The sequence below is a fragment of the Thunnus albacares genome, chromosome 22 (genome assembly GCF_914725855.1).
Source record: "Thunnus albacares chromosome 22, fThuAlb1.1, whole genome shotgun sequence".
In the NCBI taxonomy this organism is placed as follows: Eukaryota; Metazoa; Chordata; class Actinopteri; order Scombriformes; family Scombridae; genus Thunnus; species Thunnus albacares.
Window position 1 is genome coordinate 16,606,386 of NC_058127.1, and position 13,454 is coordinate 16,619,839.

General features: G+C 42.3%; 1 protein-coding gene across 41 annotated transcripts in view; it reads left to right on the forward strand.

Moving 5' to 3' along the window:
* The window catches only part of LOC122973552 (receptor-type tyrosine-protein phosphatase delta-like), a 370,064-nt gene that overhangs the window by 256,922 nt on the left and 99,688 nt on the right, over window positions 1-13,454 (forward strand). For all 41 annotated transcript variants that reach the window (XM_044341149.1, XM_044341155.1, XM_044341152.1 and 38 more), the window contains one exon: window positions 13,037-13,222. In XM_044341149.1, the coding sequence (XP_044197084.1) occupies window positions 13,120-13,222 (103 nt within the window). In that variant the 5' untranslated portion in view covers window positions 13,037-13,119. The remainder of the gene's footprint in view (window positions 1-13,036; window positions 13,223-13,454) is intronic.

The following is a 13,454-nucleotide window of genomic DNA, read 5'->3' on the forward strand; positions in this document are numbered from 1 at the left end:
AAGGGCCCCTGGTGTCATCTGGAGTCTACCTTTGTTAGTTGATTTTAGCCCCTGCAATAGACAAAAGCAGGATTGTGGATCTAAATTTAGTATTATGATCTGAACTGAGAATATTTTACAATTGCCTCAGCACTGAAATATGCGAGTAAATTAGAAAGGAAACAGTTGGTAAGGAATCTGTGGCCACCCAAAAATGTAAAATGTTGGAAAATCAAATGAATAGCATTCTCTCTGGAATGTATCGTGGTACTTTTTGTGCACAGTAGCTTTAGGGATCCTAAAGACCATATGGCCATATGAAAGGTTATTTTAGAGTAAATATAACATTTTCGTTTTTACGATCACACATCAGAAATTCAATTTTAGTGGTACACATCACAATAAATAACTGCACTTTCCTAGCCTCTAAAAGACAGATAAAAAGATAAATATCCCTCTTGTATCTCATCTCTTGTCTGACAAAACTGCTAGATGTGACACTGGAAACCTGCTGACACTCAGTGGCATCAATAAAAGCAAGAGTTTGATGGCTGACAATGTTAGTGGCATTAACTCACTTGCTGTCTTTTGTAGTTGGACTAATAGAACCTGAACGGTAATGTGTCCACACAAATTTCCCTTCTATTGGTTTCAGTTAGCTTCACAGAGATGGGAAATGCTTAAACTGTGCAGTTTTTTTTTCTTTTATCATGTTTAGCAAAGCCCAGTACTCTCAAATGTCGTCCTTTAGTTTGTAGCTTTATTTGTCTGGCACTGACAATGTTACCCAAAAATAGAAGCAAGAACAACTGGAAAAGAATTTGCATCACATCAACACAAGAACTGTACTTCTCTCCCCAACAAGTTTTCTTTGGCCAAAGCAAGGGGTGAAGGAAATATCAGCAATATAGAATGACAAATTCATTAATTTTGCATTTGCTCATTGTTGGACGGCAGGGAAAGTGTCCACTCAGCCAACTCATTCTTAGAAATTTAGTTATTCATCAGTTATAGAACACAAGAGAAAATTGTTTTGTTTTAATCCAAAAAATGTCAAATATTTTCAGTTCATTGAGGACAGCCAAGGGCAGCTGAACTAACAACAGATACATAAAGTCACAGAGACCACCAACCTTTATCTCAAGATACAACTAAATAACTTCATATTGATTATTAAAGGTTGATCCTGTGAAATAGCACAGTACTTTTCTGTGGAAAGTTACTATGTTTACTCATGACTATCAATCAGTTCCTAAGGGTGAATGTCTATTGAATGTACTTGCAGCTACAATCATGTGCCAAACAGTCTAAGTGCAATGTAAACAAAAAAATAAGCTAGAGACCTCCATGCTAACAAGGTAACCCTTGAATTCAAGGTTACAGTCTGCTGCAGCTCCAAAATGCACACACAGGCATATGCACACCCACATACATATCATCACCGACCCACACACACATGCACACACGCATGCATGCACAGACAAATACGTCTCTCTCCCTGTAGTGCCCTCCTTGGCAAAATCTCAGTGCCAGTCTCTTAATGAAATGCTCAATTAGGGTCTTTAAATAGGTAATTATGCAGTACCTAATCCCCTAGCTCCTGGGCCCTATCTCATTTAGATGACACTTGGGCAGGCAAAATGGGAGGGGCAGGCACTGGGGCCTTAGTTTCTGTCATCAAAGCCTTTCCGTGGTGGCACAGACGGCCCTGTTAATGATAAGGCACATCCAGGCAGTCAGTCAACAGCGACTCCCAGTGAGGGCCACTGACAGCATGGGAGATGGCAATGTCAGGCTTGACAGTGTCTTAATCATGTTTGTGAGTGTTCGGGGGTGGATTGTATTGGGTTGGGGGAGCATATATAAAGGTTTCTAAGAGGGTGTTAGATGTAAGACTATTTGTGTGATGTGGGTTTATATGCATTTTTTCCTGACGATTACTAAGTTATTTTTTTTTTATATTAAACAAGGACAGACGGCAAGAAAATCGCTTCCAAATGTCAAACTGTGCATTTTGCTTGATGCCAGGCATTGGCAGAACGGTTTTGATTTCCTGTACTGACATTTGTTTGAAGGTGGCATTTGATTTGAATTTCAATCTCCAAACTGTGGCTGGAGAAAAGGACCTATTCATTCGTTTTCAGCAGCATAATAAAATGTCTTGTTCGAGTGCGACAATATACCATCACTGACGGGGAACTGCTCTTGTTTGGTTGCTAACGTAGCTATGGCAAGCATTTGTCTTAGTGAAACGACAAAGGGGGAATTGTTGCTTTTGCCTTGGGGTGAACCATTGCTTTCCTTCGACTGAGTTGCACAACCAGCCTGCACTGCCTTTCATGAGAACAATAGCTTAGCTTGGCTAAAACACCTTTCAAGGGCGTCCAAGAACTAAAAAAAAGTTTAGCTTCTCAAATCTATTAATCAGCAGCACCAACATCAAAGTGCACAGCAAACTTTAGGAAGGATACTTTAACCACCAAAATATTGAAACAGCTTTCTAAAATGCTGTTCATACCCACCTAGCATGTCCTTTGACAGTCTTATCAGGATATAGATGGGAAAGCAGGAACAACACAATTTCATCTGTATCTGTGTATTCAGCAAAAACATCTCATATCTGTGATAATATTTTTTGTCCCATTGCCCTCTCTGTTGGCACTGATGTATTTTCATGCAAAATCTTTGATAAGCTGCTGGTTCTAATGCCGCCTGTCTGTTCTTTCAGTTGTTGACTCAGGCTTTCTTATCAAATCTCAGTCATGGCAAAAACACCAGTGCCCATAATACACTGAAAAACAGGAACTGCTGTCGGTGTCCTCATGGACTCCAGTTTGACCAACTTTTCTCTGCAAATACTCAGACAATAATGAGACAGGATAGCATTAATAAATTATTTGAAGCTTCCAGATTAGCGCTAAAAGGACACTAATACCTGTTGATTAACCTGACATAGTAACAAATAAGATTCATATTAACACAGTAACATTTTTACCTTTTTAATTTTGCTTAGATTAAATGTCTAAGGATCAACTGCCTATAAAGTGACGGGGCATGAACCACCAAAGAACTCCACATGGATTGATGTTAAGGCCTTATGACAAGTGCACTCATGAAAACATCCGCCACATCACCTCAGGTAAAAGATAGCATACAACGTGCTAGGCTAATTGAATGGAAATTCACCCGCCGTTGCCTTAGTGCACTACAGCAACCATAATGTGGCGTTACATTTTAGCTCAGGGTATATCGGGGCAAATTAGCATTTAGATAATGGAAGACACTTGGCATTTTAATTATTTTGCTGCCCTATGAGTGTAGCGTGTATGCCCCAAGCGCCTCCTTACATCCTTCATGTACGCCTAAGTAGTGCATTTACATACCAAACGGCTTGGCTTGTGTACAAAAGCCACTAAAATGTCACTACCGCACAATGTACCTTGGTGTTCAATTGTTTCGAAAAGATAAGGAGGCATATTGTTGTTGACTTACGCCATATGTATTAGGGGGCAACACAGTTCCCAGTGCTGTATTATTCAGTTATTTTCAATAGAGCTCTGTTCTGATGTTTTCTGCCATGTCGGCGAGTGGCAGTGGAATGCTGTTTTGTCTGTTCGAGGGCTCTGTACTTTCCATAAAACGACATGAGCTCAGGCTGGGAACAACCTCCCTCTCACCCTCCTTCCTCTCTCTCATTTTCTCTCCCTCACGGAAGTGAGATTATTCATCCTCCCACAGACCGTTGCTGTGTTGGGGGTAGATGTCAAAGTGCCAGGAGCATGCGGTGCAAAGGGTATGCGTGCCTGCGCTCTGCGTGTATGTGTCTATTTACGCACATGAATGCCTGAGTTTACATTTGTGAGTATGTTCGGGTTTGTGTGTTTTAGGCTGCATTTATCTGATTGGATGCGGACCTGAGCCTGAGTTTGTGCTTTTGAGGGTGACAAGAGTTTACATGCGCCATGTTTCTCATCCCCTCGTTTTTTTTTTTTTTTCACCTACTGCCATCTTCACGGTTCCTTCCCTTCGAGAAACAATACCTTTAGACTGCCAGAGTAGCCCGGCAACTATCATCCCCTCTTCAGCAGCGCCCGCTTTTTTCTCCCTCTATCCGTCATTCCTCTCTTCCATCTCTCCCGCGCTGCCTCTGTTAGGTGTACAAGCACAGACGGAGCGTGAGAAAAGCTGGCAGTCAGGCACATTCCCTTGCTTCCCTCCCTCTGCTTCCACCTCTCCTGCTCTCTACCCTACAGTGCGCTCTCTCCGCTCCCTCCCTTCTCCCTCGCCTCCTTCCTTCGTCTCCCCTCCACATTACTTTCCCCTGTCCTCCTCTCCTTTCTCTCGCCACCTCTCTCTCTCTCTCTCTCTCTCTCTGCCTCGTTGCTCCCCTTATCCATTATATTTCCACCCCTCTGTTCTGCACTCCGCTCACTCCCCCCCCCCCCCCCTCTTTTTTTCTGGTTCATAATATGTAACATGATTTAGCCCTCCCCTGTTCATGCGGCGTAAATTTAATCCCAGCCATTCCAGGTTGGCTGCTGCTGCTGTGTCTACCATTTTTCTCATTTTCCCCCCATCCTGCCACACTCCGTGCTCCCGATACAATAGACTCCTCAAGATTTAGCCTGTTTGCATGGTAAGTTCTTTCCCTATGCTAAATGCTGATGCGCAAGGTCAAGCACGACCTGAGTGGCACACGCTTGTACTATAGAAGCCGCCCACAGTGTGACAAGCAAACACAGCACAAGAGAAGGCCTCCCAACAAGCCGGCAATCATTTCAATAGTTTACACAGCTCACACGCGTAGTCAGAGCATGATTGTACTCCGCTGTGGTTTTATCTGCTGCTCATTGAAAAGGCATTAGTGGTGTCCATTAGAGTTCAATAGTAAGTGTGTTTACCAGTGTCACCAATGTCAAAGGGGATGATCCACACATGTAGACAAAGATGAAATATGTTGCTTTGGTTTTTGCTTCCCCCCCTTCCTCTAAACTCTCCAGTGTCCCTAAAGCTCACCCAATAGCTATGTAACCTTGTGCGTATGTGTGTGTGCGACTGCCTGTATGTGCGTCGCGTGTTGGTATGCGTTCAGGGAGCAGCACAACAGGGCACTGGGATAATCAGTCACTAGACTGCAGGTCAGGGTCTTGCACCGTGGGGGACCATCCATCTGAACCCAACAGCTGCTGGGAAACGTGGCAGGAGGAATGAGATGGGAGAGAAAGATGGGTGAAGAGAGAGAAACAGAGAAAGAGAGAGAAAGCGGTGAGGTAGACCAGGTAGAGAGAAAAGTCAAGGAGAGGCTGTTGAAAACAAAAAAAAAAGAGCACACGCAGAACGAGTGGGCGGAGGAGGAGTACTGATGCTACATGGTCATTTTAGTTACTAAAGTGTACGCTCAAGGTCAGTTTGGATGGGCTGAATTCTCATGAGGACTCAACCTTGCTCTTTGCACCCAAACAAGGTAACAGTTTTCAAATTGCAACATCCTCACCTTGACCCATGTTTTTCCTAATGCAAAGTTGTTTTTGCAGAAGTTTGTTCTCCATGAGAAGAGGTGAAGATGTGTCACCTCTGTTTGCGCCGGCTTGTATTTTGCATAAAAGAGGGAAAATATTACAGAAAACGCCCAAGAATATCATTTGATTGTTAACAGTGTTCACAAGCTAGGTGAATAAATGTTATTTTATACTATTTGTTGTGTGACATTTCAAAGTCCAGATTATTTTGTTGAAAAAAAAAAAAACAAGAGGGATGGCTTTGAAATCTCCTGGCACTAATTTGCAGCGGACACACAATTGAGATGGGATTGTGATAACTTCCTTGTCCTATAGCCGCAGCAGGTGCTTTTAAACCAATTATTAGACAGACAAATGTCATCAGACCCAATTAGCTTCCCGCTGTGCGTTTCATGTTGGGTGATTCATTCATAAGAAAACAAGATATAACCAAAGACATCAGCTACAGTATTGGCAGCGAATGCTTGTCAAAAAATTAGTCAGGCTTACAGGCGGAACTGTAAACCCGGACTTTCTCAGACAGAATGTCAGGCGGTACCACCCAAAGGATAGTTTATGACCGTGGGAGGCTTGTTTGAGGAAGGTCAGGGGAAGCAAGGGAGGGGAGGGAGGGAGGGAAAGTAAATAAATAAGTATAGCAAATAAACTCCTCTGATGTGCGGTTGTCAGGGTCTTTCATGTGGAGGCTGCACTTGAGGGCATAGCTTAGCTTAGCTTGAGGGATGTTATTACACATGCCGGCTGATCGGGAGTGATGTGTGAGAAACAGCCTTGTCACTCGGTCTTAAATCACACCATCGCGGGCAGAAGAAGAAAGTAGCAGTAGAGAAAAAACAACAAGATAAAATAGACAGAAGAGAAAAAAAAACACAAGGGAAGAGTGGTTAAGAAAAGAACTACACTATAAGAGAGGGACTTTATGCAGCGAGGAGGCGGACAGACATAACACTGTGGCATTTAGAGAAAGAGCAAAAGATAATAGATGACTGAAGCTAGCATGTAAAACATATCATAACCTAAACTTAGGAAGTGGGGAACCAAAAAGGAATTCAGTGGGTGTAGATTTATGGGGTGGGGAGCTGTGCCTTTGATGAGCTTATTTTATAAATCTGGTCATATGATGTTTAAAAAAACGAAGGGCGCTTGTGAGCAGCCATGTTTTATGGTCCCCCAAAGCTGTTGAACGATGGGAAGTGATAGTAGACAGCAACCTGTGCCCCCTTTTTAATGCCCTTTGACCTTGAGGCTGATATCACAGGTGTGTATGCACAGTGATTTTGCTTTATCAGACGATATCAGTACCCCCCCCCCATCACTTCCACCCCCTGAGCCATCTCAGGAAGAGGGAGCGAACACCATGACTGTGCTAGTTCTCAAAGAGAGAAATATTTCATACATCATTTATATAGCATAGTATATAATAGTATAGTAGTATGATATAATACATATAGTACAGCAGGCATGTGATTGGCAAAGGACAAGAAAAGCAGGATAATATACAGAGTGCATAGCACAGAACCACCACCACCACACACACACACACACACACACACACACACACACACACACAGTGACATTTGATAATGAGTAAACTGTTTCCCTTCATTTGTTTTATTACAAACTGTAAGATTTGGACAATTTTGATGTATGAATTATAATGTCTAACCATTGTATTTAACGAGACACGTATAGATTTACGTTTATGACATATAATACAATTTAATGACAATGAACATGTCCCAAGGCAGACACAGTAAAAGTACAGAGCCGCTCACCGATACGGAGATGGGATTATGATTTTGCTGTTGTGTGTGAGGGTATCACTTTTAAAAAACCTGAGCTGAAAAATAAGCTTCCTACTTTGAGAGTAATGAGCGCTTTTCAGAGCGATCCTTTAATTGGCCTTTGATCCACACATGATTTCTTTGTCTCAGATAACTGTGAGCGGCTTTGAACCCATCTGTCCAATCTGATCATTGTTGCATAGTTGGTGAGTGGAAACTGTGAGGGAGATTATAAAAAAAAGGTTATTGATGAGAAGAGCTGGAAATAGCCTAAACCTCACAGTCATTTTGTACTGATTACACTGGAGTTCACGAAAATACACATAACCAAAACAAAAGTTATTTAGTGTTTTAATGAGGCAGATTTCTTTATGTGTAGCCCACGCTATTGCTCATATCTTTACTGGCTTTGACTGAAACTAAGCTAACTACTTAAGCTAACCTGGTGACCAGTATCATTCATCTGTGGCCATCTAATATGTTATCCATCAAGGTACATTCCAAGAAATCTTCCTGAAGAGCATCCGTGTATGAAATATGTTGCTACACGCATAGATGCACTTGTGGACACCTGTGTGGTGTAATTTGCAATATTGAATCCTAAAATAAGTGATCATAAAACAAAGTGTCATAACATGCGCTGTGACTTGTAAGCACATCAGCCAAAACTGTTGACAGAAATACAATTCACCAATGACAAAAGAGAGTAATGAAGACATACAGAAACAAACCGCCCATCAAAACCTGCTTGTACTTTTTTTCCCCCTAGCAGTACAACTGTGTTGTTAGCTGGCAGCTAACATCTGCTTGTACTGTGAAGGCTGCATGCGGCAAATAAACACAAATGTGCAAGCTCACTTCGTCTTGTAAAACACACTCACAACAACACTCACATAATTCCACTGCAGACCCTACTTACTGACACTTCACCTTTTTTAGAGTGAAATCCCAATATTTATGTTATTTCCCCCAGCAACTTCTCCCCTGTTGTACTCATTAAAACAGCCAAGATGGCTCCTTCCTCCTGCTCACCGCTGTCCTTTTAAAATCAGCAGGTTGAGCTTGAGGTGAACACAAACAAACATCCTTGTGGATACTTGGAAAGGAAAAAAAAAAATGTCATGCACATTTTCAGGTCGGAAAATCCGGAGTTGTGAATTAATCTGGAGAAATCACATCCCTGGTACCAGCCAAAACTTTCACACTCAAGGGAATGAGAATGTGTGTCCACACTTTCGACTGGTACTATATCATATATATATATTATAGTATAATGTGCTACATATACGTATATCATATATGCTGAATAATATAACCACATGTGCTACAAAGTACCCCAGTTGGTCAGTTGATAATAGTTGGTAAGTAAAAATAAATACAAAACCAAAATCCACAATAATACAAAGTGTGGGCTATTTATTTTCCTGGTAACTATGAAATAACTCTATAATAATGATAAAATGTACTTTTTCAATGTAGTATTTTGTATATAAAGACAATTTAATTCAAATTCATTTAAAAAAATAAAGAACACTATAAAAATGACTGATTTTACAGTAACATTTCAGTTATAATAAATTATTATGATCATTATTAGCATACAGAGAGGAATTTTTACTGGTGCAACACTGCAACAGCACATCAGCGATGATGCATGTTTCATTTCTTTGAATAAAAAAAACACACAGCAAGGTACAGATTCAATATGTTGCACAACTCCTCTCCAGCATACCATGCTTTATTCCCCAAATGCTAACTAAGGAGGAGGATAGTTTAATTACATACTATATTAACAGCAAATGGAAGATGATAGGATCTGTATTCGCCCTGACTCTTCTCCACCTTGTGTCCCCTCAATACTACTTCACAACAGCAGCGAGACTTCAGAAGCCTTTTTCTGAAGCAGGAGCTCCCTCTCAGCATCAAGTTTACGGTTAGAGACCATTGCAGTAGTAACACGGCAGCCTTACTCTGTGTGCTCGCAGCTATACCCCGCATTGTATTTTGAAAGTGTACGTCTGGGGGGTAATTACCGCATTCTTTAACTCTGCAAGTCCAGAGAGACATAGAATGTCCTGCCTCATAAAACGGAGCAAATTCTTATTTGCTGCGCCTGGCTGGGCATGATACCCGGCAACTTTTTATAACACAGCGCAGAATGGATCACATCCTCGGTAGTTTTGACGTGCCTTGTCCTTGCATGTGTTGGGCTAATTACAGAGGGATTGGCCTTAATAGATTTGGTGGTATTTTTGTGGGTGCTTTGGTCTGTTAGGATAACATACCGTAACTCCACTATTTCCTTGAAGTTCAATTCCGTTTGTGCATGAGCCTGAAATTAAAAACACCCCATTTAAAAATTCCCTGGAGTTGGCCAACGTGAAATTAGTCAACTTGCACGAAGGATGAGCATAATGTGGTACAACTGCTCCGCTCAAACCCATGTTGAAATTGTTAAAAATGGCACCATCAGTAGCATTCTCGTGTCAGCATTTGTTTCCCACTGGTTTTGTACTTGCTTTGCCAAAATCTTACAGCATGTGAGGGAACATGGTAAGACACAAATGGCGTGAAGCTGATGTTGTGAACCTGCTACTTTGGGAATCTCATAACTATTCTGCCTGCATACTTTCCCATAACAAGTTTATTGCAGTATGGCTGGAATATAAGATAAATATGACTGATTCTTTTGTTGTTGTTTTTCCACCCTCAATAATATTGCTCGTCTAAATAGACCAGCATACCAAACACACACACTCAAATGAGAATAGAGACTAGCCATTATGGAGAATATAAACATCCCTCCCTCCTTCTCTTTCACATTTCTGATAAAGATCATGGGGAAGGAGAGAGAGTAGACAGCTCAACAGCCCCTTTCTTTTTCTTGCCACACACTCCCCCCCCCCCCCCCCCCCCCCCCACCCCCCCTTTTCTAATTAACATTGTGCATGTTGTCAGGCTTTGTTTAATAATGCATGATTGCTATCAGCAGCAAAATCCTTTGAATGAAGCACCAGTGAATGGGAACACAATAATACCACCAGGGGCTCAGGAAGAAAGACAAGATTGTTTTTTTCATTCTATTGTAATAAATGTTCAATGAAAAGCATCGGTGCCACAAAATGTATGAAAGTGAAAGCGCAAGAGTGTAACGCAAAACGGCCATGTCGAGGATAAAACGGGCAAAAGGTGGCGCTGCCTTTTGAGAGAGTCTCTTTATTTAGACACGAATTGAAACGGGAAGGATCAAATGGACTCATGTACATGTCTAAGTACACATGCATGAACACAAAAGCTTTCAGGCTCAGAAAAAAAAAAAAAACAAAAACTGCAGTATTTAGGCTAAATCCATCGTCATATAACAATGCATTTGGCAAGCCGCTGCCTTTCTGCCAGGTCTGGCAGGTGGCTTTTCCTCCCTTAGCACATTAGGAAGGAATCTGCAGTGCAATTTACTTGTAAAAATTATCATCACAAATCAACAGCAAGCAAATATAATTGCTTTCATTTTTGGTATAAATCAAGGTTTTGAAGGGGGGGTGGGGTGGGGTGGGGGGTGCCTTTTAGCTGTGCTTACATTAGCTTCTCCTTTTATTTACTCACATGGCACAGCCTCTTGGTTGTATCACTGTTGGTTACACAACATACAGATGGTTTTGTTTGCCTCTATCAGCGTTTGTGTGTGTGTGTGTGTGTGTGTGTGTATGTGTGTAAATGGTTGTGTGCGCATGCCGGGGCGTGAATAGAGACGGGGAGGGCTGCTGAGTACAGTTTCTTGTGTGCTGCCTAATGTCATGTCATTATGGAAATTCACACTTCATTAATTAACTCAAAGGCTATCACTTAGATTTGGTGGGGGCACATGCGTATAACAATAACCGGAGGAGACACACAGCTGTACCTGCAGTACGTATGGATCAGACTGCGGCTTTATCCGCTCACACCCAGCTCAGGTTTTTCAGTCCACTTGATTCTAATCAAATCCACAGTCGCTACAAACACTACTCATATGAAAAGTCTGTCTAGTGTGCTCAAATGTATGTATATGTATATACATTTGTGTTTGTATGATGTGTTTGTGCGCGTGTGTCGGTGTGCGAGCGGGGGATGAGATTGCCTCAAATTGATTCCCTTCGCCACACGTCCCCCGCTCTCTTACGCTTGCTGCTAGCCCTGCGGCGCTGGGAGACAGGTAGTCGTGTCTATCTTCCCCCAACACAAATCGAGTGTGACAGGTGCGCTATCTTCCCGTCTTTTCTGCCATTTACAGCCCACAGAAATGAAAGAGGGAGAGCTAGGAGCGAGAAAGAGGATGATTGGTAACAGGGAAATGAGGTACTTTGTCATCATCGGGCCTACTGATTGGGCTTAGGGGGGATTGTTTTTTTTTCCTCTTTTTCTTTCAGTCGGCGGCAGTCAAATCTGCAGATAAACAGTCCCATAAAATATTATTTCTAGTAAAAGACTTTATGTTTACAGTCGCTACCTTCAGAGCAGACAGTTACTGAAACTGCTAAATCCCCAAACTTCCAAAAGATTTGACATGTTGTGTGTTTGACCTCACGGTACATAAATGATTTGAAATGTCACGGTACGTTGACCACGTACAGGTCTAACTCCGCTGGTCACCACAGCTGAAACAACAAGCATCCTGTAGGAACAATATCAGCAGAATAGCTAGCATGCTAACCAGCAGCATGTCATCAAAGCTCACCCACTTGGATTAGCTGGGAGCCGTGTTACGAGCCGAAGACTACCGCAGAGCATCCATCACTAAGGATCAAGCTCTGGCTTAAGCAAATGGATGACAAGGGATAGAGCCAGTCTGCAGCTAATACTAGCTCACTGTATCACATTGATTTTCACAGCTATGTAGTGGCCCCTTCGATAAAAGGCTGAAACATGAATGGTAACACTTGGCCACTCTGTCTTATAGATTTTATTTGTTGTTTAAGCAGCACTGGATAAAAGAAAACGGTTATATGTGTGTGTGTGTGTGCTGAAGCTCAGCTACTCCATCACGTCGTATAGGCACTTTGAGCTATTAAAGCATCCGCTATGGATTAAATGCGGTGTAAGATGCATAAATATGTGCTTCACATGAATTGGTTTAGTGAATGTGTGTATGACAATGTAACTGAAAGACAGTATTCATATCTTGTATTGTGCTTTAAAGACTCAAGACGGTCTCACCAGTCTCTCAGTGGTCACATTTCTGTAAACTTCCTTTTGAAAAGCTATTAAACAGCATTCAGAATTTATGAATATTTCCAGTATTTCCTAACTATTCATGCATGCAACAGAGGCGTTCTTTATGTGAAACAGATATCAACACTGATCTGAGGAGGACTTAAAATGTACTCTTATTATGCAGCGTATTTAATTGGGGCTCGCGACCAAAGCTGTGAAGACAAAATCTTATTAGTTCACCCTTTCATCTGTGTGGTTTCTCCCTCTCTCTCTCTCTCTCTCTCGCACTCTCTATCTCTCTCCCTCTCGTGCACACGTGCACACGCATTGTGTGAAGTGACTATTCCATTTAGAGAACTGTCAGAACATACCCCGTGAGCACATCAGCCTCTTCCTATCCTCTGTCAGCTCCAGCCGAGGCTGTGTGGGGGTATGTCAGAAATGTGCAGGGATAGATAAAACCCGTGGAGCCAAACAGCTTTGTTTCATTCAGTCCCTCTCTCTTTTCTCTCTCCTTTTCCTCCCTCCTCCTTCCCTCTCCCTATCCCTCCTTGCCTTGCATAGGCTGTGAATACCCTGCATCTGAGAAATCAGACCAGACTGACTCACAGGGCTCTGTGAGCCAGCGCCACCGAGGCTGCCAAAGCATGCTGGTGCCAAGCTGTCCCACCATGCACAGAGCCAGACCCACGCTGCTGCTGCCGCTGCTGCTTGTCCTGGGTCTGCTCCTCCACCTCGCCGACGCTCAAAGTAAGTGGACCGCTGGCTTTCACGTGGACCTTCAAGTGTTGTGACCTGTCGGGCTGGGGGGGGGTGGGGTGACAACGGTCAGAATTGGGTTTTGTTTCTTATTTTTCATTGAATGTCATCAAGCACATAAATACTTCATAAAACACACATGCAGGGATGTGTATGATGAGACTTGGGATGATATTACCTTTACCAGTATGTGTTGTTAGTCTCTTACCAAAGCTACATGATA